The sequence below is a fragment of the Aulonocara stuartgranti genome (assembly GCF_965226115.1).
Source record: "Aulonocara stuartgranti genome assembly, chromosome: 12".
NCBI lineage: Eukaryota > Metazoa > Chordata > Actinopteri > Cichliformes > Cichlidae > Aulonocara > Aulonocara stuartgranti.
In genome coordinates this window covers 21,379,623-21,407,508 of record NC_138948.1, presented here as the reverse complement: position 1 = coordinate 21,407,508, position 27,886 = coordinate 21,379,623, and the positions used below count along the sequence as shown (strand labels likewise).

At 38.2% G+C, this 27,886-nt stretch overlaps 2 protein-coding genes, 1 long non-coding RNA gene and 1 pseudogene across 8 annotated transcripts; 1 reads left to right on the top strand and 3 right to left on the bottom strand.

Moving 5' to 3' along the window:
• Positions 1-76: 76 nt before the first annotated feature.
• Positions 77-9,734, bottom strand: LOC309718950 (arrestin domain-containing protein 3-like). Its single transcript, XM_082554642.1, has 7 exons — positions 9,195-9,734; positions 7,010-7,051; positions 6,181-6,241; positions 4,293-4,443; positions 2,936-3,032; positions 2,600-2,856; positions 77-796 (listed from the first exon to the last, which is right to left on the bottom strand). Exons 1-7 carry the CDS (start codon positions 9,454-9,456, stop codon positions 530-532), a joined length of 1,137 nt encoding a protein of 378 aa, XP_082410768.1. The 5' UTR covers positions 9,457-9,734; the 3' UTR covers positions 77-529.
• A 1,617-nt stretch (positions 9,735-11,351) lies between these two features.
• Positions 11,352-26,416, top strand: LOC309718957. Of its 4 annotated transcripts, none has more exons than XR_014280115.1 (4): positions 11,352-11,640; positions 12,346-12,420; positions 26,057-26,152; positions 26,250-26,416. It is a non-coding gene; the product is annotated as an uncharacterized lncRNA (long non-coding RNA). The 4 variants fall into 4 exon arrangements; XR_014280116.1 differs by having other exon boundaries at positions 26,054-26,152; XR_014280117.1 differs by lacking the exons at positions 26,057-26,152; positions 26,250-26,416 and adding an exon at positions 24,292-24,669.
• On the bottom strand, positions 13,413-17,010 carry LOC309718949 (arrestin domain-containing protein 3-like). 2 transcript variants are annotated; one of them, XM_082554641.1, is made up of 6 exons: positions 16,339-17,010; positions 15,924-15,984; positions 15,647-15,791; positions 15,473-15,569; positions 14,712-14,968; positions 13,413-14,627 (listed from the first exon to the last, which is right to left on the bottom strand). In XM_082554641.1, the coding sequence occupies exons 1-6, from the start codon at positions 16,592-16,594 to the stop codon at positions 14,370-14,372; spliced, it is 1,074 nt and encodes a 357-aa protein (XP_082410767.1). In that variant the 5' UTR covers positions 16,595-17,010; the 3' UTR covers positions 13,413-14,369. The 2 variants fall into 2 exon arrangements, with proteins under 2 accessions (XP_082410767.1, XP_082410766.1); XM_082554640.1 differs by having other exon boundaries at positions 13,413-14,968.
• Positions 17,006-21,860, bottom strand: LOC309718955 (arrestin domain-containing protein 3-like; annotated as a pseudogene). Its single transcript, XR_014280722.1, has 5 exons — positions 21,219-21,860; positions 19,351-19,513; positions 19,179-19,275; positions 18,616-18,844; positions 17,006-18,509 (listed from the first exon to the last, which is right to left on the bottom strand). The product of XR_014280722.1 is annotated as an arrestin domain-containing protein 3-like (transcript).
• Positions 26,417-27,886: the final 1,470 nt, after the last annotated feature.

Sequence of the window (27,886 nt, the reverse complement as noted above, 5' to 3'; positions counted from 1 at the left end):
TAGTTATGTCAGCTTCATGTTTTGTGTTACGCCACAAAAAACAAACCAAAAATAAGTAAATAAATCCAAAAACCAAAGAAGTTTATTGCCTTAAAAAAAAGTTTATTATCATACAAAACTTCATTTCAAAGATTTAATCCACCCAACACCAACTTGATGTTGTAATGTTGTTAACCAGTGAATGGAAAATATTTTTCTCTTTACTTTTCAGAAAGGCTTTTAGGTGTAAAACAAACCAGTCAAACAGCATTACTTGTTCCTGTGATAAATGCAATGTTTTACATTTTGTCCCTTTTATTCAGTCGTCTGTCTGTAACACGCAGGCACTTAAGATATCAAGTGTTAAATAAAAAAGAAACAATCAGGAGCGGATACTCCTATATGAGGCAGTAAAACACACTATAGGGATTTGGTATAGTCTATAGCCACAGAAGTGCTTGGTGAACACTAGAGTGGCTCTTAATGACCACAGTATGCTTCTCGGTGTTTTCACACCATTTCCTGGCAAAACATCTGGTCAGACCTGTTGCTAGGATTTATTCTCAAAATCTGGCAATGGAGGGTACATTGCATATGCTCCATAAGGAGGAGGGGGATCTGACGGTTGGGGAGCTGCTATTGGTTGTTGTGGCTCAAAACCCCACACTGGAGGGTTCGGGTTCGGGTTGAATCCAAAGGGGGTAGCAGCAGCAGCGGGATAGTGTGGTGGCACTGCAGGATAGGCCTGGAAGGCTGGCAGGATGGCTACAGGAAACTTGATCTCTGGATCTGAAGCATATTTTACGTCAAGGTACACCTGTAAAACACGTTAGATTGTTTAAAGTTACTCAATATTTGCAGAATTGAACCAATCCTCTGTTTTTAAGAACATGTTCAACAGGTAAAATCTATCAGCCTTTTCTTTGGTTACGGACTTCATGTATCTCAGCTTATGCTTATTTTAGTATTAATTAAAAGTTTGATCATTTTGTAGCTCAACCCTTTCACACAGGTTATGTTGGTTTTGAGCTGCAGATGTTACCCATTAACACAAATATAACTGCTGTCCTCAGTTACTACTAGTAGGTTCTTATGTCACATAAGTCTTTTGTTTACATTATTGCTTTTCAGTAAAATGAGTCAATAAACCATGGCAGACACTGGAGCTTTGCTCTATAAAGACAACCTATGTGCCAACAGTTTTCCACTATGCTCTATACAATACTGTGTTCACATGCGTGCAAAGCAAACACTTTCCTCAAACAAATGAACAAAGCGTGACAATTGTGTTCAAACGCTTTCAGCAGCTTTACACAAAAGTCTTTCATTGCATAAAATAAAGAACCGACAGAGAGCTTCAAATAGCGCTCTGCTGCGCTATTGCTCACAACATTCATACCATCTTGCTTATTTTTTCTGATCACATCAACATTGATGTGATCAGTTACATTACAGATCTTTTCTATATTCTTTGCTAGGATTTTAGCAGTAAAGCCCCTCAAATGAACTTTTGGTTTGGAGTTTACATGCAATAATGTGCAAAAGTCTTGAACCACCCACCGGTTCCTTTCTTGTAATTTCTAAAGTGGTCTTGAGAAATAGTTTGTCAGGTTTTCTTAAAGTCTTTCAGTTTCCTTTTTTTTGATGCTGGCTGTCTTTTTTTCCCCCCCATTCATTTTTAGTTGAATCCTTTTAAGAGGAATAAAGGATGAATGTTTTTTGTTTGCTGAAATGCTTAACACTGAGCTATGAATAATTAATGCATGAAAAGGAAAGCTAGGTAACTCAAGGAATGAACCAGTGCCTACTCACACCAGGGGAAAAAAAAAGAAAAAAAAAAAAAAAGAGCGTAGCAAAGAACCAGTTTTCCATTTAAATTTACATTCTATCTTTTTTCCTTTTTGTTTAATGTGTGCATTTCTACTACAGAATTTCAAAAAACAAGTTAACAAGTTCTCACCAAAGTAAAATGAAATGCATTTTCTTTCGAGGAACAGAGCATTCCTTCTTGAACCATTTTAAGTTAGCACAACTTAGATCTGGGCTGTTAGCTGATCTGGTGACTGATCTCCAGTGTGACAATAAAGCAGTTCAAGTTACAGACTGGCAGACAGAATGTGATGAGGGCAGAAGTACAGCTGAAACCAAATAATGAGACAAAGGAAGTAAAACCCACAGAGGACACAGAGAGAAATAATAACCAAAATAAAACGGGAAGAGAGGCACAACTAAACAGGGAAGCAAGATTATATTGATGCAAACAAAGACAGAAAGAGGAAAAAGTCCTGTACCTCCTTGGCTTCCTGATTGGATTGCTTCATTTTTCATTTGATCACAAACAACGCCATTAGTATGGATTGGCCTACCTGGAGCCTGAACTTCAACATTACAAAAGCAGTGTGGAATCATGTTAATGGAGAACAGAAGAAAAGGAAGCCGACCTCCAAAGAAGAGCTTAAAATAAAAAAATAAAAAGCTATTTCTGAAGACTACTTAAAGAAATCCTTTTGTGGATCAATAATTTTGGACAGTATTGTGGAATAACTAACTTGTATTGAAACGATTAATACAGTTTTAAGATTTACTGGTGTTTCCAGCAAACATTTTTCAACCTGCTTACCCTGAGTCTGTGCTCAGCTTTGATGATGTTGCAGTTGAGGATCGAGGGCTCCACGTCACGGGGAATGGTGATGACCCTTGTGACGGCTTCTTCTGCAGATGGAGGGATGGCGTCTCCCACCTCTTTCAAGAGGTCTTTAGTATGGACCCTTCTCTTCCCTCTTGCAAAGAAACTGTGCTTTCTGTACAAACAGTACTTGGGCTTGATCTCACGAGATGAACTGTTCTTAATGAAGGCCACAACTTTTAATCCTTCTCCTGCAATACCGAGCGGAAAAGTCAAACCTGACCTTTTCTTTAAACAAATACATGTCAGTATCACCTGCAGGCCTCTCACCTTGTCGGAAGCCCATTTTTTCAAGATTAACATCCATGGCTACACTTCCTGAGGTAAAAATGTTCATTTTCTTATCCTTAGAGTCATGCAGCGGTGTCTGAAAGAAAAACAAGAATGTAGCACAAATTAGGGCTGGGCCATATCATACTGTTCACGGTAATACCGGTATAATGTTGGGCAACGATAAGAAAATTAAATATCGCGATAAAATATGGGTAAAAGACGCATGCGCAGTGCCTTTGTTTTCATACGCATACGGCGCCGACGCAGAATGAGAAGGGTGAAAGCGGATCGTTGAATGAAACGGATGAACCAGAATTGGTTTGTAAAAATGCTGCAACTTCAGTGGTGTGGAACTGGTTTAGCTTTCGTCCGTCAGATACTCAACAAAACACTATTTTTGGTAGGGCATGCTAGCGGGCCGTCGTTATTACCGTGTTTTTTGGAAAATACGGCACACTTAAAATCAATTCTTTGATTTTTCTGAAAATCGACAGTACCCCTTATAATCCAGTGGGTCTTATGTATGAATTCTGGTTGTGTTTACTGACCTCGAAACGATTTTATGTCGTACACGGCGCTCGAAAATCTGTCAAATGTTTTAGTACGACTTTGCTAAGCTACGAACCCGCATCGCTTGATGGATTGTCGGAGCATTACGGCTATCGTAGGCAGGAGCCTCGCGGAGTGATACGTACTGCGCTTCAACATAATATTACTGTATTGTGTATAATCTCTTTTTAGGTTTTGTGGATATTATACACGGTTATGCTGAGGATATGTCGGCCAGTTTCCACTGGAAATGCCTTTTGGTTAAACTGTCAGCAAGGAATTTGTATTTGCACTGTTAAATTTTTATATAACTTTAAAACACATAACAAACAGTTGCTTGTTCAAGTGAGAATAAATTAATGTTTGTTTGTTTATTTTGCACTAATAAAGTTGTGGAGTTGTAAAGTATTTTGTCTAGTGTCAATTATATCGTCAGTTTTATCGTTATTGCAAATTTTCAAATGTATATCGTGATAAATATTTTTGGTCATATCGCCCTGCTCTAGCACAAATGCACTTAAATTCTCCCAAAAGCAGAGATATATTAACTTTAATAGACTTCAGCCACATTGATCTCAAAGCTAAGCCAGTGGCCCTTTCCAGTAAGACTATGTTTGGTGCCTTTAAAACCAGTGTTTTCACAAGGTGAGCACTCTGAATGCAAATACTGAAACAAGTTGCTCAATACATGTCCAAGCAGGTCTAAACAGGTTATTGCCGCCCACTCACCCCTTGTTTTTTGTTTGTTTGTTCTGTGGTTGTGCCAACTTTGTTGGAATGACTGCAAATGAGATAACACACATACCTGTAACCAAGATATACTGTTCACATTTGTCGTTGACACAAAGTTGACCATAGTTGAACGTTTCGTGTTCATCCTCATTGATCTGCTCAGCACGGCTTCCAGCGAGTACACAATTTTACCATCAGCACCTTTGAAGGAGGAGGGTAAATCCCTATTGAACAAACACCAAAGCCCACAGAACTGCGATGAGTTGATCACTTTCTTGTAAAATACACACAGCTTTTCACATTTTCTAAATGACTTAATAAAATGTTTTATATCAAAATAAACAATACAGCAGCCATAAACAGAACAATTACGAGTGAAGCCCTTTGGGATTAACGGTTTTTCAGCACTAAATAAATAAAATATGTTCTGATGTTCTTCCAGTTTGCAAACACAACTGGCTCAAGCTAATGCTATGCTGACACTTTTTACATGTTTTAGAACACTCCCTTTATGCACTGCCAGCGACATTCCAGCTGGTGGTGAAATCAGGCGAATCCTTGGATTTACAGCTGTGCCGTGAATGTTTAGGGAGTTATGGACCCGTGAGTGTTCAAATATCTGAATCAACTCAAGCTCAGAATTCAGACTTGATACATTCACCAAGTCACGAATCAATTAATGATAAAATTACTGGTGGTTATCTGCCCACATTCATACATGTACGTATCTAAAACTTCAGTATATTAATGTTGCTTTAATGTCTGTGAAGGTTCTCAGTCATCCAGGTCATCGTAGTCAAAGGAGCTTGCAAAGAAAAGCGTCTGGACTTCTTTAAGTTGCTTGAAGACGTTTCACCTCTCATCCGAGAAGCTTCTTCAGTTCTAAGGTCAAATGGTGGAGAGTCCCAGATATAAACCTAGTGGGAGTGACCCCCCACAGAGGGACAAAAGGACCCCCTGGACCCCCTAAAGTCAGCAAAGAGGCACAGAAAAGAAGACCAGACACCAGCGAGGGAGGATAAGAAGGACAGACGCAACAACATTGTCATCCCCTATGTAGCCGGTGTATCAGAGAAACTCAGGAGAGTTTTCTCCAAGCATGACATCCCGGTGCATTTCAGACCCAGCAACACGCTCAGACAGAAACTGGTTCACCCGAAAGACAAAACGCCAAAACACAAACTTAACAATGTGGTGTATGCTGTACAGTGCAGCGAGGAATGCTCAGACCTCTACATTGGAGAGACCAAACAGCCACTTCACAAGCGCATGGCACAACACAGAAGAGCCACCTCCACAGGACAAGACTCAGCAGTCCATCTGCATCTTAAGGATAAAGGACACTCTTTCGAGGATGCCAATGTTCACATTTTGGACAGAGAGGACAGATGGTTTGAAAGAGGAGTGAAAGAAGCCATCTATGTCCACTGTGAGCGACCATCTTTGAACAGAGGCGGGGGTTTACGACACCAACTCTCTGCCATCTATAATCCAGTTTTGAGATCCCTTCCCAGACGCCTTAACGCCCACTCACATCCTGGGCCATCTGACCTCAGGAATTCGCATGATAAGGTGGGGCAAGGTTTCAAAATGAACACACCCGAAACTCTGGCTGATTGGGACCCACGCCCAGTTTCCCACCTTGGCCCAGGCGATTAGAGGATCATCAGGGGGTCCTTTTGTCCCTCTGTGGGGGGTCACTCCCACTAGGTTTATATCTGGGACTCTCCACCATTTGACCTTAGAACTGAAGAAGCTTCTCGGATGAGAGGTGAAACGTCTTGAAGCAACTTAAAGAAGTCCAGACGCTTTTCTTTGCAAGCTCCTTTGACAATGTTGCTTTAATGTATACACAACCTCAGTGTGTTCACTTACTTTTCTGGAACCACAGCAGTAACAAAACACGAGGTTGTCTGTTTGTTCTTACTAACACTGCAACCATTTAAAGAAATGTTTCTTACTGGAAGGGGAACTGAAAGCTGAATGGGTAGACATGGATTCCTGGGGCAACAACGCTGCTGTCTAAAAAAAAAAAAAGAAAAAAAAACAAATAGTAAAAAAAAATGTAAAAGATAAATACAAATTTAAGAAGAATTGTTCAGATGTGTGTTTAAGTTACAACTCCTACAATTACGAAGCAGGCCGTTGTAAAGGGATGCTGGGGTGAGTTTGATTTGGCTTCCTGTTTAAGTCAAATATTTAGGGATTACAAACACAAGAGCTGGAAAAGAACAAAAAACTCCTCAAGCTCAACGGATGTCTGAGGGAACAAAAACGCATGTTTGCATCACTTAGCTAATGTGTTTAGGGTTTTTTATGCTTGTAATTAGACATCAGTGATTAAAAAGCACTCTGGCTCTCACTACACTGCGACTCTAAGTGTAATCCTGCAGCAGGATTGCATTTACGAGCCACAATGACAAGACATGAAGTTTCAGTGTGTTGAAAATATTACAATTATATACCAGATAAAGATATGGCCATTTATTTTTCATATTAACTGGAGTTTATTTAGCACAAAGAGTTTGCCCATGTTTCAATGAACAGACAGCCTGACATCTGCCAGAGTTATTTAATCCAGCTTTGCAGAAGATGACACAACAGAAGGTGTAAAAGTGACAGACTGACAGCGTGAACACAACACCGGACGTGCAGTCTCAGCATTCAACAAGTGACTCAAGCTATAGCTGAATGAAATAAAAGCTCAAACACAGACAGCACACAAATATATTTCAGTAAAAACACAATCAAGCACCACTACAGGCTGAGAGAGGACGGTCAAATACTCACATGTTTGTAAGTTGTCGGTCACTAGTGTCTGTCTGTCGTCCTCTGAAGAGAAAAATCAAGCAGAAAGCAACGCAATCTGTCAACCTTACTGTGTTATTTTAGGCTGGGCAAAAACCTGAAAATCATGATTGTAATCTCTGAGTGTCTGTTAATTTCTTGAGTTATATAGTAAGAGATGGATTAAAATGTCTAAAACTAAAACTCTCAATTTAGAAGTTTACACTGAGAAATGCAGGCAAATCATGCTCTGAATCATCATTTTAACTCTAATCTTTTACTTCGATTTGATTAATCATATTTTCACTGTTAGTACAGAATCCATGTAAAAACTGGTGATCTGGTGCTTTAGTTGTATATGTGTTCTGACTGGTATAATCACTGACGAACAGCAGCGATGGGCTGAAAATTCATTTCTACAGGAAGAAACTTTGCTGCATGTTATGCTGGGCTTACACTGTGCGATTTTTTCAGTCGCGCGATTCAGCTCCTGCTCAAACTGTATGATTGACTCGCAGGGGTTAGAAGTTCATAGGTCACGATGCAGGGTCTCACACTATACCGCCCGATGCTCTGATGCGACCTGAGTGCTCACACTGTGCCTCCATAAAATGAAGGTTATAACAGAAAATCTGTCGCTCGCTCTCCCTCTCTGTCTTTCACTCACACAGACACACACCACCGCCATCAACTTTGCTAAATTGCAAATGAAAAACATTGATCAGGCAGCTGTGATTGAGCAGCAATGTAGATCCAACTATTTTCACGGTTGTTGTGGTCGTGATAATTTTGTGATGCCACATCGAAAAGGCTCGGATGAGCTTTGAAAAGTTCTACAAGTTGTGCCTCCATCGCTTGTGTCCAGATCACACGCTGCACAGCCGTGCTGCTCCATCTTTTACACCAACGTTTACGTGTTTGCGCGCGAGCAGTGTGAGCGGCTGTGATGAGACCCTCACGAGCGATTGATGATCGGGAGCTGGTCGTGAGGTGTTAATCGCTTCTCGTTACCCCACGTATACTACACGATGCACGATGAAGATCACTCAAAAATCGGCTCAAAATGGGCCTAAAACCGCACAGTGTGAGCCCAGCATTAGAGCAGCAATGTTTGTTCCCCTCAGAGAAAGGGAAGAATGGGAAAAGGAAAACACCTGGCTGGAAAAAGTTAATATGGGCATGTGCAGTGAATATCAGCGCTATGTGGCCAGAAGTGTGATAATATAATTTATTTTGTGTAATAAACAACTGCAAGGATAGATGATTACAAATAGATGACTAATACATAAAAGTAATACATAGATGAATAATGATGATGAGTTAAGATGCGTAATCATGGGAACAAGCGGGTTTACAAACAGGAGCAGCTGATTAGCATTAGAAAAGCTGAAATAATACCTCAGCTGAAGCCAATTGTACTAAATGCACTAAATGTGCACTGTTACAAGAATGTTTTTCTTTCTATTGTTTTCTATTATTTTAAGTTAAGCAGGACAGAGTTCTTTTAAAGAAAGATTTACTTATATTCTCAAAAGTTAAGCATGACAGGCTTCTGTTTAAGAAGGAGACCTGTTTTACTGTGTTAATGTTGTCATTTTGAGCTAAAAATAAATGGCTAAATGATCATTTGTTTCACATGTGTTCATATCACAAAGAATAAACATCTACTTAAATCAAATTCAAGTCAAATGGTTAAAAAAATAATTTCACACACAAAAAAAAGAGCTAGAAAATTCACCACACTGGGAAGGGTGAAGACAACTGGGTCGCCCGGCCCTGGCCACGAGGTGTCCCTTATTTATTTTTCAGGGAGTTGGCAACCCTAAGTGTAAGCCCAGCATTACACAGAAAATAACTTTCAAAATGTTCAGTAGTTCAAGCAGATTTAGATTAGGCTGAAGCCACAGAGCAGCAGCATAAGAGATCGGCGGTTGAGCAGTTGTTGTGCAGCAGGAATTAGTCTCCCCCTCCGCTCACCCAACATAAACAACGCCTGATGCTAACATTTCCTTCCACTGCGTTGACTTTAGTCCTTAAGCTGAATTTATTTGTTTGCTAAATTCTTTAAAACTATAAACTGAACACAAATAATTTAGTTTTTGGTTGTTCTTTTTAGTTTTTTGTTTGTTTTTTTCTAACTTAAGCAGGCTCCTCCGTGCACGCAGCGCAGAATGAAAAGCAAACTTACTTTTGCTGTTTTTGTCTCGGATGAAGTAACTTCTAACGCTGAAGTATTTGTCTTTGGCGTGGTATACATGCGTGGTTTGTCCGTGCCTCTCGGTCCACAAAACCTCAGCTTTCCCTTTGAATTTAATGAGCAGGGACTCTATCTGGAAGTCTTTCTCCGCTTCCAGCCTGACTTCCCCATAAATGACATCACCATTAGTAAAAGTGTTGCTGTCATTGATAGAGTTATAGATTACTTCTAATCTCTTGATTGTGGACAGCATAATTTGTAGTAGCGCACTAGGAAACGTTCCAAGGACACCAGAGTAACAACCGACAGACTGAGATATGCGGTAGGTGTGTCCCGATCCTGAAGGAGGTCTTACATTACCGCGGCTTCGCCTTCCGCTGTATCTCTGATTTCATTTATCCAATAATGCGTGCACCCAATTAGTCACTTATATGGTGACACACAGTGACATGCAGGGGAGTAGTAGCAGTGTGGGGGAAAGTGGGACTGACTGCCCAGGGGTCCAATGGGTCAGGAGGAGCCTATCCAGACCTGCAATGAATAAGTTTGCTATTGTTTGCATTTTTTTCTTATATTGGAGAATATATATATATATATATATATATATATATATATATATATATATATATATATATATATATATATATATGCAGGGGCGGAGCGTGAGGGTGGCTTACTGGGCTTAAGCCCGGGTTGTTTTGTCAGAAGGTGGGGGTCTTTTGGAGTGTAATTTTTTCATAGTTAGATGCCTGGCTGACAACTGTATAAAACAAAAAGTACACACAATATTCGAAGCACATAGTGCACACTGTGGGAATTTACGACTGTGCGTGAATCCCCCCTGATATTGGTATGATCCGAGCTCAGGCACTAAGCGACTGAGCGAGAGGGGGGGGGGCAGCTGCTGCCTGTAAGTGCGCTGTTGGAGAAACGGAGCCAGCCATACTAAGGAGAGCTTAAGTTTGACCAGTAGTGATGGGATTTCCGGCTCTTTTTAGAGACCCGGCTCTTTCGGTTTGGCTCACTACAAAGAGCCGGGTCTCTCGGCTCCGAACCGGCTCTTCAGGTTGTTTTGTTGCTTTAATTTATTTATTGTTAACAATAATATAAAATTATGCACAAAAGGAATTACTAACGTAAGAAAAAGTGGTTTTATTTATATATGTTTATATATAAATATATGCGGTGGCCCCTAGAGACAAAACACGTACAAACTCCAAAACACATTTCTAGCATGAACTGAACTTCCAAAGCAGAGCTACTAGATCACTTAAATTACACAATTGAAAGCATGAAAGCATATGTGTATTGTTTGTGTATTTATACACAGGCACTCATATATATTCAAATAATTTAAAAACAATGTTCATTTACCTGTTACTACCACACACCAAATCCGGTCGTTGGTACTTGCTGGCTTGTGTAGCCACTAGGTAACAAAAGCTCAACACTGCGCCCAGCATCCTGGAGCACTTCTGTTGTCTTTTGTACGTGTTTTGAGTTTTTATGTGCTTCGGAGTTTTTACGTGTTTTGGAGTTTGTACGTGCTTCAGAGTTCGTACGTGTTTTGGAGTTTGTACGTGCTTTGTCTCTAGGGGCCACCGTAAATATACTTTTATTTATTCACTCCACATAAAATGTAATAAATAAATCATATAATACAAAAATCTACTATTCACATTTCAACTTTTAACTAATTAAATTTTCAGCTTTTTCCTTTTACAAATTTAAAGTAAAACAACACAATTAAATATGAATTAAAATATGAAAACTAAAAGAACATGCATATTCTCTGTCATATGGACCTGCATGAATAAACTTTCTGAATCCTTTATCATCTGCAACTGAAAATAGTTGTGGATGATTACTATACCTTTCTAATGTGACATTGTTGTCCCTGGCTCTCTTTCTCTCCCTCTGGCTCTGTTCCTGTGCTGAGTGTAACTACCGCCCCTCCCCCCTCTTCCCAGCGTAAAGCACACAGCTCGCGTGCGGAGTGAAGCGAAAAAAAGTGCTAGAGAGAGGTTGAGAGAAAGGGGGGAAAAAACATGTGATGGCTCGCGATAAGGAGCCGGCTCGCGTCGTTCACGTCAAAGAGGCGGCTCTAAGAGCCATTTCGTTCACGAACGACCCATCACTATTGACCAGGTACCAAAGCAAATCATTCGTACCGTACAAATAATGTAAATATGACGGTGCATCACGAAAGATTGATATCAAACTGATCACTTGACCAATATTACGTTACTTGCTCTTCAAGTGAATCAACAAATGGCGAAATGAAAAGCCGAACAAATGCTATTTTTTTTAGAGAGTCTTAGCTTACGTGTGTTTATTTCATATTTTCAGTTCTTACCCTCCCCGACTAAATCGGTTTCAGTTATGTACTGAAATATAAGAATGGACATTAGAGGCTTCTTTCAAAGAAAAAACTCAGGTAAATGTTATTTTATATATTATGCTTTGTATGTTGTTCAGTATATTTCTATGCAAAACAAGAGGGATTTCAGTACACAGCAGGATATTCACATTTGTAACCAGATATTTACATACACTTTAGGGAGAAAACATAAAACATTTTTACTGTACAACATCAATTTAGAGTAAACTTTTGCTTTAGATAAATATTGAAATATAATTTTGAATTAGTTAAATGTCAGAATAAAGAGAGAGAGATCTGTCTATTTATTATCACTTTCATCAAATTTAGGAGTACATATACACTAAGTTTATTGTTAATTAATAAGAAAACTCCAGAGGATTCCATTCTGAGCTGAAGAAGCTTCTGATAGGTTAGTAGAGTCCATGTGAGTAAATTGGTGGCACAGCTGTGGATGCATATAAGGCAAAACACAGAGCCTGTTTCTGTAACATGGGAAAATCAAGAGATGTCAACCAAAACACCAGGAAAAGAATCGTGGAGCTCCATAAGTGTGGCTCAAGTTTGAATACAATTTGGTGCCATTTGCAATTAAGAAATACAGATAGTTTCTCTCTTTACTCTTAAAGTTAACAAATATGTTTTTTATATTTATCAATCTAAAAAAATAAACATTTAGTCTGATTTGATGTTGCAATTAAAAAAGTGTTTGTGTTTTGATCTGAAGAGTTTGTAAATATCTGTATATTTGATGATTGTCAGCACAAAGAGGGAGAGAGAGGAACAGAGAGGGAGAGAGAGGAGAATGAGGACAGAACAGAGGTGGAACAAGAGCAGGTGAGACACACATGTTAGCCAAATGGTCGTTTAGCAAAAGTATCACCGTATCATAGGTACTCATGTATCTCGTACCTAGTGTTTCTTTTTAGGTTTGCTATTTTTCAGATTCTATATTTATTAAGTTATGCAGGCTTGTTTGCACAACAAGGCTAAATAATAATATAAACTTTTCTCAATCTAAATAGTGGACTTTGGTAGAATTAAAAAATAAGTGTAGTGCAGGTCTATGATGATTTTTAGTGCTACTATCATCTAGTTCTGATTCTGGTTCTGTCTTGGTTAAGTCCCAAGTAGTCCTGATTTTGAACTGTTGTAGTCCTGTTTTAATTCTGGATCAGTTCTGGGTCTGGTTGAATTGGGGTTTAGTCCTCGTGTCCTGATACAGCCCTGACCTTGTTCTTCCTTGCTGCTTAATTAAAAAACTAGTTTCAGGTGTCCTGCACATGTGATATATATCTTTCCCTATATGAAGTCATTCTTTTTTGAACAAAACTCAAAACAGAGCCAATTAATCTTTCAGTCATTTCTATCTCCCCCCCCCCCAAAAAAAAATAAAAAATCCCACATGCATACCACCCTTTTGGGCTAAGCCCCGGGTGTTTCAAATGTCTGGCTCCGCCTCTGTTTATATATATATATACATATATATATAGAGAGAGAGATAATAAAATTATATATATATATATATATTTATATATTTATATATACATACATACATACATACATACATACATATAAAATTGTATTTTCTTAAGTAATTAGGCTCGTAAATGAATTTCCTCAGTGACCTGAACTTTCACACCCAAATGAGACAAAAGGGTTTAGTTTGCCCTGCGCTCTTGACTGTTACATAAGCACCCTAATTTATTCTATCTAGATCTAGATGACTGCTAATGTGCGCTCTGAGTCTTTCAACCAAGAATGCAAAATCAAAGAACCAAAACAAAAAAAAAGAAAGTCAGGTATTAATAAATTTCTTTAAAAAAAAATTAAAAAGGTGAGCAGCAGAGCACAACTAACAGGTTTTGCTACCAGTAGTTATTAAAGACAATGAGCCATGTCACATGTGGCATTATATCTATGAGAATGACCCAGCACAAATTAATACCATGAAGTGCAGAATCAACAGAAAGCTTGGAAACTTAGGAACAATAACTTCAAGCAGCATTAAACTTTACGTTGGTGTTTCTTTAACTGCTCTGAGGCAAGCACAGCTTTTTAAGGAAGCCAGACTGTTTCAGGCTGATGAAATTCTATCATGCTAAAATACCACAAGTAAAACTCATTTAACCATAAAGACACTACAGTCTGTTGAGAAAAAAGGGATGAAGCATGAGAAAATGTGCGTATGATTTTTATTAATCGTAGTATAGGAACTAGCCACTGCAGATTGTTGTGTTCAACTGTCTGCTCAGTTATTTGTTAAAAAATATAATAACACCACCCGTTACTACAAAAACATTTAATCAAGGTCTTATCTTAAGATTTTCCTAGATGCTTCATGGTAGTAGGCTATACAGAAAAGCAAAGTGCAGGACTGTCCACTGTTCTATTTCCAGCACACCTGTAATGTGACTTGCATTTCCTCAGTGGGAAAATAATGCAAACATTTAGTGTTCAGAGACATGATTGGTCAACAGCATCTTGTTGCTGGTCATAGTTCAGAGATCACAAATGTGAGTCTTCTGTTGTCAGATGGATTAAAAATAATTAATGTGGACAATATATAATCTCTGGAATGAGAGGATTATTTATTAAATATTTTTTTATTCCTGCTATTACACATTTAAAGGGAACAAATATGGTCAACGACTGAAATTAAACCAGAATATCAAGCTGTAAATCAACCTATTACCAATTATTCTTACTCTTATTCTCTTATTCTTGCTCTTAATTAATTGCTATTATAAAAAATAGCAATAAAAACTACATCTGCACTACAGATTCTAGGGCTTTCTATCCAAACCTGTGAAAGAGGGGTACATCCCATATGTCTCATAGGAAGGTGGTGGAGCAGAAGGTTCAGGGGCAGCTGGATTTTGTAGAAAGCTCATCCCTCCTGACATGTAAGGATTTGGAAATTGGTCAAATTCACTGGTCAAAAAGTCAGATGACTGCTGATTATCAGACCCCTCTAAAGCAGGCAGGATGACTATGTGGAACTTGACTTCTGGGTCTGAAGCATACTTCACATCCAGATAGACCTGTGGTGGAAAAAGAGTCAACATTACCATGCAACCCCATTGATGCAGAACAACATAAAAGTGAAGATAGATAGGCTTACCCACCCGGAGTCTATACTCTACTTTGATGATGTTGCAGTTTAGGATTGAGGTGGTCACGGTGGAAGGTACGGTGATGATCCTGGTGACAGTCTGACCTGCTGAGTGTGGGATGGCTTCACCCTCCTCCTTCAGGATGTCTTTTGTTTCAACTTTCCTTTTCTTATTTGCAAAGTAGCTGTATTTCCTGTACAGACAGTACTTGGGCTTAATGTCACGAGAGGACTTGTTCTGAATTGAAGCCATGACCCTTATGCCTTCTCCTGGAAAAACAACAAGAACAGGTTATACATGAGCGTTACGCTCTGTTTGCCATGAATTTACAAATAATCAAAAAACTGGTTACAGAAATATGAAACTTTTAAGTTGCGAGTGTCACTATTACAAAATCAATGACTTGCATTAATTCCGCACAGAAGACAAATGCATTTAATTATATGAGTTTAAAGTTTGACAGCAGTACTACAAGGAGAGGACGGTTTGAGGTCATGTACCAAGATTACATTTGGACATTTCCTGGTATGCGTTTAGGAGTGAAGTATTTACATCACATTTAGTTCCCAGTCTTTACTTCCATGGCCTGTGACCTACATTAGATATCATCTTATCTTTAGACCATAAATGTGTTCCATGAGCAAATTGACCTTGAGCTGCACATATTTCAGCTATAGATGAATTTCAATGTGTTCTATTGCCATTTTCTACTGTAATTCACTATTAGAATGACGTGCAGATTGACTGTGTGGTTCAGTAATGGTTTAAATTACCTTGGCAGAAGCCTGTTTTTGCAATGCTTACATCCATGGCCACAGATCCCGTTGAGAAGAGCTTCATTTTCTTATCAATCATATTTTGCTGTGGGCTCTAACATAAAAAAAGGGTGAATTTTAGAAAATCTGTGTGTGCATGTGTGTATTTGTTCAACAACAATGTAAGGGTACCATCATCACTGGATCATGGTTTGTCTTTTGGATGAGGGTAAACTCTGCCTTCGCTTTGCTGTCCATTCTCATCGACCGGTTCAGATTTGCCTCGACTGTGTACAAAATCTTTCCACATGAGCCCTTGAAGGAGGACGGCAGGTCTCTGTAAGATGTGGCAACAAAAGGTGCAATGAAACTTAAATGAAAGGATATTGTTATAGAAAATAAAGAAACATGTTTGAATATGTTTATATGGAACACCAATGGAAATAATTTTGTTCAGAAGAAAACTCACTGCACTGGAATCTGAAAGGTGAATGGGTAGACATGGCAGCCAGGGGAAAGATCATTTTTGCCTAAGGAACAATGAATTAGTCAGATAGCATGTTTTTTTTTATGTCTGATTAAAGGAAGGTTTGTAAATTTGTCTCTGTGACTGTTTTTAGAAGGGCTGCTCATTGAAATAGCAGGTTTGCAAATAGTTCTGAAGAAGAGAGAAAATTACAGAAAGAGAAGAGCAGGATAATGTTATTCCTGCTATTATTGCTGCCATCAGCTGGTCAAGATTTTAACCTTACTAGTTAAAAGGCATTTTTTGTATAAATGATCATTCAAATAAAAGCTTTTCTGTTAACAGTAGCAGATTAATTAAACATACCACGATTTAAAATGATTACAGCATTGTGCTAAATTGAAAGACATTAGCTTACCCATAGATTCCTGAATGACAAACTGCTTGATGCTGAAGTACTTCTCTTTGCTTTGGTAAGTCACAATAGTTTCCCCATAATTTTCAGTCCATGACACTTGAGCTTTTCCCTTCAGCTTTACAAAGAGTGACTGTACTTCACACTCATTAGTTAATTCAAATGTAACTTGTCCCATGAGATAATCACCACTACTGAAAGTGTTGCTTTTGTTTAGGGGATTGTATCCCACTGTAAAGTTCTTAACACTACTTGACATAGTACACTGTTCAAAGCTGCAAGTACAGTAAATGCCAGATAAGCATGAGGAGAGAGGTTTTATGTGTCATGAGGAGGGTTTGTAGGTGCAAGTACACAGAGTTTTGATAATAATTAAACCACAGGGCCCTAAAATATTCATGTTTATTGATAAGAAACATTGTAAATGTCTGCTAGAGTAATTAAATCTTGTGTAAATAAAATGTGTAGGCATGGTTCTTCTATAAATGAAATTATGAAACACTAACCTCGTACTAGTGTGTGTAGGCGCAAATAGCATTATGGACAATAAGGTGTGACTTGCATGGATCATGGAGTTAAACATGTGGTTAAACACTGGAAATGTTGAGTGTTTACTTAAAGGAGAGTGCATCCATATACCAGTGTGTCTAAAGGTAAAGTTACATAAAAAGTCCTCATTATTCTGTGGTCGTAGCCCATTGGCCAAATCTGGCCCATTGTGTTCTCATGCACACCTGTTGGCCAGTCAGGTTTCTATTCATTAGCCACTCCAGCTACAAGGCTCAGACTCCGTGACTTGTTGCCTTTTTTTGGAAGCCCCGCACAGCTCATATCTCAAGTTTTGACACATTCGTTTGTTTTGTTTTTTTATTGAAGTGTTATACACCAGGTCTGAGTTTGTATCTGGCACAGATGTGGTGCTGCTGTTAGCAAAGTCTGTCCGGACACAGTCGTATGAAGACATCCCAGAGCAGAGCTTCAAAGTGTTTGGTTAAAGGAGTGCATTTGTAAAAGCCTTTTTTAGTCTTATCCATCACTCAAAGGATTTCATAATACATATACCTGTTTACATACACATTCCTTTTACATGCACATTTTTTTTATTCCACACTGGTAATACACTAGGGCCCATTTGTGGGGCTCAGTATATTTGCTGTGGACATGTGGATGTCTCAGAAACAATCTCAGCATTAGGATTATTGTTATGGGCTATTTATCAGTTTCCCATAAACAGTACTTGAAGAACAGTACAAACACATTTTTTCTTAAACCTCAATACCCATCAGCATCAATATACCGCAGCATATAAAGTGAAATTTATAAATCCATATATTTAGAACAAATTAGCTCTGTGTATTAATGCTGTAGACCAAATAAAAGGATTACTTCAATAGTACCTTTCAAGATAAACATCACACAGTGCTTCCCAACAAAACATTAGATCACAAAAAAAAAGCTCAAATAAGCCTGACTACATCTTTTTTAAAACTTAAAACGAACTAATATTAAAAATATTATAATTATAATTAAATATATTCAATGAGTGTATTTTATGGATTCACAGAATCTGCTCCTGCTGGCCCTGTTCTACTCTACAGCAATAAAGATATTTATGCACTGAGTGGCAAAGATTTGATATTTAAAAATCCATCTGTTAAAAATGTATCAAAATACGCCTCGGTCATGGAAATCTTCTATCGTCACACTGATAAAATAAATGAAAATATACATTTTCTCTGAGGCACTAAGTAATGTCTGGAATAAATGTTTTTATAAGTGGCTATATACAGTGATTTTTTATAGATTTCATATCATCTCTGTAACACATCGTGTTACTTCCTTGAGCTATTCAGAATATTTAAATCAGAATCAAAAATAAAAAGAGCCCAGTACCCTCCAAATCTGTAGCCGAGCTTCTAGGACTTTCTGTCTGAACTGTTCAGGGAGGGGTACATGTCATATGTCTCACAGGAAGGTGGTAAGCCATCAACTCCAGGGGCAGCTGGATTTTGTAGAAAGCTTGTCCCTTCTGGAAAGTCAGAGTTTGGAGATGCTTCAAATCCACTGGCTGAATAGTCAGATGACTGCTGCTTATCAGACCCCTCTAAAGCAGGCAGGATGATTATGGGGAACTTGATCTCTGGGTCTGAAGCATACTTCACATCCAGATGGACCTAGAAAGAGTCAGTGCTTATTAGACTCGTAATGCATACTTGATTAAATAAAGATATTAACAAGGCCTGGGAAATACTTTCAGGAAGATGAAATAGGCCTATTCACCCGGAGTCTGTTCTCTAATTTGATGATGGTGGAAGGGACGGTGATGATCTTGGTGACTGTCTGGTGACTGACTGTGGGATGGCTTCACCCTCCTCTTTCAGGATGTCTTTTGTTTCAAGTTTCCTTTTCTTATTTGCAAAGTAGCTGTTCTTTCTGTAGAGACAGTACTTGAGTTTAATGTCACGAGAGGATTTGTTCTGAACTGAAGCCATGACCTTTATGTCTTCTCCTGGAAAAACAACAACATCAGGTTAAAGTTCTGTCCTACAATATAATTACATTGATGTTATGCTGCATACAAAGCTGTGGAGCTGTGGATTTCAGTACTGCAAACTTTTAAGAGTTTAAGCTGTGTCATCATCTGTTTGATCTTTGCAGGAATGAGTTCGCAAAGGTTTTAAGATTTTCTATATTTCTGCAAAAATATAACACATTTCACATTTAACCAACATGTGCACTACATGCCTTATCTGTCATCATAGTCTATCCTCAGTCATAAAAAGATTCCCTGTGGAGTGAATGTATATTTCAGTAATGTGAGATTGCGAGCAAGTCATAATTACCTTGGAGGAAGGCTGTTTTTGGAATGCTTACATCCATGGCCACTGATCCTGATGTGAAGAGGTTCATCTTCTTATCAGTCATATTTTGCTGCAGAGTCTGAGAAGAAAATCACAATTTATGTACATGCAGTGTTAATTCAGGAGTGTAACATATAGCAGTTTGTAAGGGTACCATAAGCTCTCCATCAAGGTTTCCTTTGTGGATGAGAGTGAACTCTGCCTTTGCTTTGCTGTCTTTTCTCACTGAGTGGCTCAGATTTGCCTCCAATCTATACACAATCTTTCCATGTGAGCCCCTGAAGGAGGAGGGCAGCTCTCTGTAAGACAGGACAATACTATTAACAAATCAAAGTGGGTGAGTGGCAGGATATCATTTAAGGAAAAATTGAAAACACTCAAGAGTGCTTATCCTTATAATAATAGTTTTTTAATAAGTAATTATTGGGGGTTGACTTGCACGGTAATTAAAGTTGCAAGAAAAAAAATATGATTGCAGGCAGGGGCGATTCTAGGATCAGAGCTTTGGGGGGTGCTGAGCACCCAGAGAGCTGCTCAGCCAGGCAAGATAATCTTTACTCGTCACGCTGAGACCCTGTCTCTGTCAGTCCCTGCATCCTTAAATGTCTCCAGTTGTACAGAGTTCCCTCTGGATGTCTCTTTGGTGCATTTAAACCCCTGTTCCTTCCTGTCCTCATCATCTGTTGTCTTCATCTCCGTTATCAGTCATCATAATTTTACCATCTCTGTGCAAGTCTGCAAATTTCTTTATTAAATCATAAGATTCTTAAATTCATCAAGTCTCTCCGTGCTTGGGTCCTTGTCAAAAAAACACGACATCACTGTTTTGTAAATTTTAACACAAGTTAATTCCCACAATTGTGAAAGAAAAGCAAAAGTCTGTAACAAAACCATCAAATCTGATAAAGGTTATTTAAATGCTGCAAAAGAAGAAGGGATTGGAATAAAAAAATACATATCCTAACCTTAATTACTGGGGGAAAATTATGAATGATGATCATAGTGAGTAAGAAGTAAACTGAGGGCATTTTTTGGACAGAGATTCACTTTTAATGTGTATGTATAATACAGATACATAAAAATACACTCCAAAAATAGAGTCCTTGAAATGTACAAAATATTGATAGAAAAATTATAAAAATGGAGGCAACAATGTATACAATGTATGAAAAGATCTTTACTGCAGATACTACTATGGCTCTGCAGATTTTTTATTTTATTTTAACCTATGTCGCCTCACCCTGAGGTTGGAAAATCTGTCTATCACTTTTTGGTGGTCAAGTCTCTCAAGCAGTTTAACAGTTTCTGTTTTGCCTGTCACTGTTCCCTGTCTGTTTTCTTACCTGGTTCTTCCTGACCTTGTACTTTCTCCTCACGTTCCCATCTATCCTCTCTCCCTCTTTGGAATGATAATCACAAATAGACTGTATTCAATTAGATGAAAAAAAATATATTATTACGATCACTAATAAAAAAGTCCTCTCTCAGTGTACTTTCAAGCAATTTAAAGTTTTAGATTTTAAATTGGCTGTATAAATTTTAATGGGAGCAACAGGGCGGTCAAATGTCGCTGATTTTATTACACAGTAGGACGGATTGTAGCGAACATGTCGGAAAACACGTTTTCAACACTGTAGGTTACCTGGGTGTAAAGTTTTTCAGCTAAAAAGAAACATGGTCTGACTCCTACCCAACTATATAAAGAGTAACTGAAGGTTAAATGCAGCTAATATGTCCTGTTTTAAGCCAGGCACTCACACCTCAGCTCCGCTGCATCTCAGCCACCATCGCTCTGGCAGAAAGGACGCTAGAGCCAGAGCAGGGGAGAGCCGAGCTGGAACAAACCATTTGGGGAGGGTATCTATACTTTTGTTGTTAAAATGTTCCGTCTCAATTAAGTACTGTATGCTTTTTATATTTTTAGTAGTGTGTCACACAAACAGCAAATATTGTCAAAAAAGTAAGAAATCTTTGGGGGTGCTTTGATTCATTTTGGGGGTTCATTGAAAGACATAAGCGTACTTACCCTGAGATTCCTGAATGACAAACTGCTTGATGGTGAAGTATTTGTCTTTGCTGTAAAAGGTTATGACGGTTTTTCCGCCTTTCCCTTCAGCTTTACAAAGAGTGACTGTATTTTGCATTCCTGTGACAACTCCAGTGTATTTTGTCCTGTAATATAATCGCCACTAGCAAAAGTATTGCTTTTGTTAATGGGATCATATCCCACTAAAAAGCTCTTAATAATATTTGGCATAACGCTATCAAACGCTGCACAGTGCTACAAAAACAGCAAGTGCCAGCTAAGTGTGAGCAGCGAGGTTTTCTATCTCATGACGAGAGTCATCTTACAAAGAACTTTGGTAATAATTAAACCACAGGGACCTAAATAAGTGCTAGCACGTGGTTCTCCCGGGCCACCTGTTGTGGGATTGTTGGAAAACTTTGAGCAATATATATGATCATGTGATTGAACTGGGGAAATATTAAATATTTACTAAAAGGAAAGTGCATCTAGGTAAGGCTATTAAAAATAAATAAATATAAAATCCTCATTAATTAGTCTATGGTCAAGCCCTATGGACAAATCTGGTCTCACGCATGTTTTAATGTTTACCCGTTTGTTTCTATTCATCAGCCACTCCAGCTACACAAATTGTCTTCTTTGGGAAAGCCACACCCAAGCCCTCTACTCTTGAGCTATGTTTGTTTGCTTGTTTGTTTATTTGTTTATTTTTTACGTGAACTGTAATCTGTCTAGTCTGAGCTGTATGTAGGACCTCACCTAACACATTCAAACTTGGCCTGGAGTTAATCTCAACTAAAAATCTGAAAAGCTGTGTGAGCGGATATGGCAAAAACGCTGTTCTACCAGGTTGACAAAATCTGTCCCGAGACATGCATATGAAGACCTTCCGAAGCAGGCCGCTATAGAAATGTTTTAGGAAAGAAATGATATGTATGATGTATGAAATATGAGCATGCTGTTTCTGTAAGTGAATGAATGATGAAATTGAAATAATGCAGTTTCCTCAATGAGGTCACTGTTACCACGTGTACATGTAAACAGCATTACTCACACAGCACGTGGTAGCACGTGATATTCCTAAATCACCTGTTGTGGGTGTGTTAAACTTTACAGTCCCAAGCATGGGTCATGTGACTAAACACAGTGGAAATACTCCAGGGAAATATGAAGTATTTAAAGGTAGTGTTACAGAGTGTAGCCAAAATGAAATCTTTATTCTTCTTATTTGAGATTTTTTAAGGTCTTGTCTTTTTACAAAAGAGATGAATAATATATTTCAACTGTGTTTTCTTCTAATGCTTTCTGGACTAAACTCGACTCATCGTAGCACATGACAATTGAGTGTACTACTTATTATACTGCATGCCATTTCATTGCACATATCATACACCTGATTTGATGCAAACATCATTGAACTTTCACATCAATATAACTATATTATTTTCAATTATTGTGGTGTGCCTTGATGATCTGGTTTGTCCTCTGACAGTTTGAAAATACTATAAGGATGTCAGCAGGTTGTGAATATTAATATTAATCCTGTATTAAACTTGTAAAGAGACTAATATTGATCCTGTATATTTGATTTCAGCAAGTAATTGCAGACTACAGGATGCTGAGAAACCAAAAAGTGAGGGAACTTTAAAACCACACCAACATACCAATATATATTTTTCATTACATGTAATATAGGAGATGTCATTTCTGTCTACCCTAATGACCACTGCAGATTGTTACACACTTTTCATCTTAATTATTTGTTATGTTAGTTGTTAGTTATGGATCATGAAGGGAAAGTGGCAAACAGAGACTGCTCATGTACAGCGCCCTGAGTTCTGTGTCTTTGGGTAAGAGGTAAACTGCTAAATTGCACCTTTTCATCCTTAAACCTGCACGCTGCTGCCCTCTATGGGAAATAAGATGGACTGCAGCATATTTACAACCAGGGCACAGTAGCACAACAGCAAGCTCAACTAGTCTGATAACAAACACAGGCATCAAATTTTAGTTGAAGTTCGTGTGTGTTATTTAATTTATGCAAATACTACATTAGATCACCTTAATGCTAGCACTAATTAAAATGGTTCTAAAAGTCTGCATATGATGGACTGTAAGGGGGTGACATCATTGAGATAATAATAAAAGAATGTTTCTGTTCTGAAAATAATGTTAATAGCAAGTGAGCATTAGCCATTTTTTATCTGGAACAAAAAGACGCAACCTACCTACTGTAGGAGCAAATCCCAACTCACCACCAGCCTCTAACGTTGGCTTGGAGAAAATGTTGACCAGAAATTTTTCTTTATGTTTCCTTAGGTTGATTCAGCATCAACCTTTGACCTCATTTTGTCTTAAAGCAGTTTTTCAAAATATATATACATATGGTGTAAAATTCTTTATTTGTTCAACTGAGAGCAGCACTCTGGCGCTGCTCATGAGCTTAATTCACCATGGCAGCTAGTCCCAGATGAACTCCAGACCACTTAGAGAAGTTTCCTTCCAGTGAAGTCATTTATTTGGCATAAATTGTAATTAGTATACTGGACTGAAGGAAGTTCAAACCACTGATCTCCCATTAGCGAATAATCTATTTGAGCTACAATCATTCCAGCTACATATCTCCAGGAACACATACACAAAAACATAAACAGACACTCAAAGCCTGAAAATAATGCGGGTCATGCTGTTTCAACTCATAGTTCTTTTGTTTACTATTTACAGTGCAGTCTATTGGTATCACAATCTTTACATTATCTGAGACAATCTCTGAAAGATGCTCTGAAAGAGTGTACTGAGATTAGGTATTTTCTATTTTAACATGAGTTTAAACAGAAAACAAGGAAAGCTTTGATCATTTTTTTAAAGTGAAATTTAAATATGGTGAATTTGATCTCTGGCCCTGAGGCATACTTCACATACAGATAGACCTGTGGTGGAAAAAAGATTAAATGTAAGTCTTACTTTTCTCGAAATCAGAGAAAACAGGAAACTAAAACCATAATTTGCATGGGCTCAGTAAAATTGGACAATAGAAGATTCTCTGTCTTTGCTTCTTTTTCCTCTCAGGTTTGGAGTGAGCTGGCTCCTCAGCTTTTTCCTGAGATCATCCTTGCCATCAGCTCGTTTAATCTGCAGTATTTAAAGAACCTGCACTCTCTGCCAGATCATTGCCTGCTCAGTGGTGGTGCTGCAACACAAGGCTACCAATTTATTCTCTCTCCTCTTGCCGACTAGTCGTTTGGTGTTATAGTCGCTGGAAAAAACTCAAGCTGACTCCTACAAATCCTACTCATCTGAATCCCTGAGCTAGTTTACTTATGCTAAAAGAGAAACACTTCCCTGTCACCCACCTGCCTCTCTAGCCTTCTCTCCCCTCAACTTGCTGTAGTAATCAATCCAAGACTACATGACTTCATGCAATCAAAGTAACCCTCACCCATCTCTAGCTTGATCTCTCCTCTTCAGCAGAAATCACTGCGTCACCCCTTTAAAGAGTGCACTCACCTGTTAAACTGTTAGTGAGTCCTGCATTGAAGTCCATATTTACTGACATTATGACTGTTTTGGCACTAAAAAGTACTAAAATCAATCCAACACAAAAATAGCTGAATGGCCTGAAGCAAGTATTTAATGTAAAGAAAGCCTCCTACATAAAATTTTCATGTGTGTTATTAACAGATTTTCTAAAAGGCACATGTCCCACAGTAAGCAGGTAATGAGTGAATCGTTTACTAAGCTGAGATTTTTGGCTGTAATCTTTGTTGCTGCAGGATACTTCTGTTGTGTTCACTCGCATATGTGGGATCAGATTCAGGCTCAAACATGTACAAAGGGATTTGTAAAGTTACCTGTTGTGATGCCACAGCTCTGCAATAGAAAAGCCTCACTTCTGGAGCAAGCGATAAGCAGTTTAAGTGTTTTCTTTAATAATTTATACAATATAATAAGTATATTATCAAGTTAGGTTTGCTGTTAGCAAAATTTAAGTTACTTGTGTTCCTAGCGGGTTTGCCAGTGATAATTTTCAAATGCACTAGCTAACTTCTCGGCTAATGCTAATTGAAAGCTCAGACAACATCACTGGCCATTTGCAATGTTGATGATGATGCAGGAAGAACACCAACACGGAGATAACAGATTGTGCGTGGACAACATGCAACATCCATGGTCACTGATCCTGATGTGAAGCGCTTCATCTTCATATCTTCCTCAGTCGTCTTTCTCGATCCCAGTGCGTCTCTACACCTCTCTGCATTAATCATTACTTATTATTATTCGCTGACTCTTTTCCACAGCATGTCTTTTGTGCAGTCTTCCTCCAATCACCTCAATCAGTCGCAGCCCCAGTGGCTGTCCCTCCCTGAGCCTGGTTCTGCTAGAGGGTTCTTCCTGTTTTTCCTCCCCACTGTCACCAAAGCGCTTGCTCAGGGGGTCATACAATTGTTGGGGTTTTCTGTTTTCCTTGTATCTTTTTATCTCTTTTGATTATCTTAAATGTACAGCACCTTGCTCAACAGTTTTTGTTTTAAATGCACTAAATAAATAAATTTGATCTTTTATTATTGTACAATATAAAGCACCTTGAGGCACCTTGAGGCAACTGTTATTGTGATTTGGCACTGTATAAATAAAACTGAACTGAATTGAAATCTTATCTTGGCTGTGGAGTCTTACAGGAAAATCCCAAACTGGTTACATGCAGTATTAATATTGCATGTACAATGCACCCCCACTGAGCAAACTCAGTGGGGGTGCATTGTCTGGCAGTTTGTAAGGGTACCATGGATGAGAGTGAACTGCCTTTGCTTTGCTGTCTTTTCTCATCAAGCAGCTCAGATTTGCCTCCACTTCATACAAAGCCTTTCCCCTTGAAGGAGGACGTCAGCTCTTTGTGAGATGTGACCACAAACTGTACAAATCAAACTGGGTGAGTGACAGGACATCTTTCAGAAAAGAGAGAACACACTTGAAAGTGTTAATCCTTAAAGTCTGTGGTAATAATAGTTTTTCCCGATACATTTCAGAGACAACTCACTGTGAAGGGACTTGAAAGGTGAATGGGCAGACATGGCAGCCTGACTGGGAACTAAAGCAGTCATTTAAAGAGCGTTTCATTTCTCATTAAAGAAAGGCTTATAAACAGACTCTTGGATTGCTCTTGTCACTGTGGTTTGCTAATTTTACTGAAGGACGGTTTCCACCATGAGGAGGACAAACTAGGAAACAAATTTAGTAAGTCTTCCTTGTATTATTTGTGCTACTAGTTTGAATAGGACAGGATTACATTTACGTCTTGGGAAAAAAAGATCATCTTACAACAGTCAGGGTCTGATTTTGTAAACTGTAAGAATATGTTTAGCGTGTAGACTAGTTTTGTCAAAATACCAGAAAGGCAAAAGAAAAAGAAAAATGATTTTGTAATACAAATTTTAAAAAATGAAAGACAAAGAAAGACCAAAATATATCTATAAAACCTATAAAAGCATTACGTTATTTTCATTTCACCTACTTTATTATTATTATGCCATCACACTGCCTTGCAACCATTTAGCAAAAGACTAAACTGTTATAGTGGAGCAGGGCTTTGGCTTATTTTTACAGTTTGCCTCAATATACTTTGATAAGTTTGATAGCATATGAAGGTGGACACACCACAATGCATAGAAAACGCAAGGGTTCAAAAAAGTAAGTACAGTCACTTTTGAAAATGAAAAAAACAATGTACTACCCCTATTTTTTTTTATTCCTCAATATGAATAAGTACATCACTTTTCTAGCTGCAATAATATTGGCCCTATACTATGGTCCTGTACTAGTTAATGAACAATGCAAGAAAAACCAAAATAAAATCAATCAATCAAAAAAAACAAAAAAACTTACTTATCCTGACCTTCCTCAGTGATAAAGTTTGTCTTGAGTGTATTTTGCAGTCTTGTGACAGCCCATTTGTAATTTATCCTGTCAGAAAATCACTATTGTTGAAAGAATTGCTTTTATTTCTGGGGCTTATATCCCGCTGAGGAGGTCTTAATATTATTTGGCATAACATCCTACTCAGTACTACCGGTACAATAAAGTGATACGTGAGACGGAGAGGATGGAGGTTTTATGAGCAGGTGATGAGGAAGGAATTTGCTGATAGATACTTGGGTTTAATTAATAATTAAACAATATGACCCCAATAAATCATGCTTCCCTAAGAATGTACTGATTTATGCATAGTTTTGTTGTTGCTGTTGTTGTTAATTTGACTAGCACTGATATGCAAATTCACTAAGAGCTAAATACTACATTTAAAAGCAGTGTGGCCTGTCAGCTTTTTACCTAAAACCTAAGAAAGGCAAAATAAAAGCTCCATGATGCTGACAATAGTAGTTGTGAACCACGCAGGCTTGTTCTTTTTGAACTTAAACATTTCGTTGCATGTGCCTCTTTTTCCGGAGACAAACTTGTTTTTGTTTTGAATTCCCACGATTTAAATTGAGTGGCTTCATTATTGCTTTTTGTTTACTGTTGTTGTTCTAGTCACAATAAATGAAAATGTTGCACAAAGAAAATGAGTGAAATCAGACAGAATAAAATAAAAAGAAGTGAAACCTTTTCTGCTGAGTCCACTTTGTTTAAATATTATGTTGATTTACAGGTACAATAAACTTTCTAA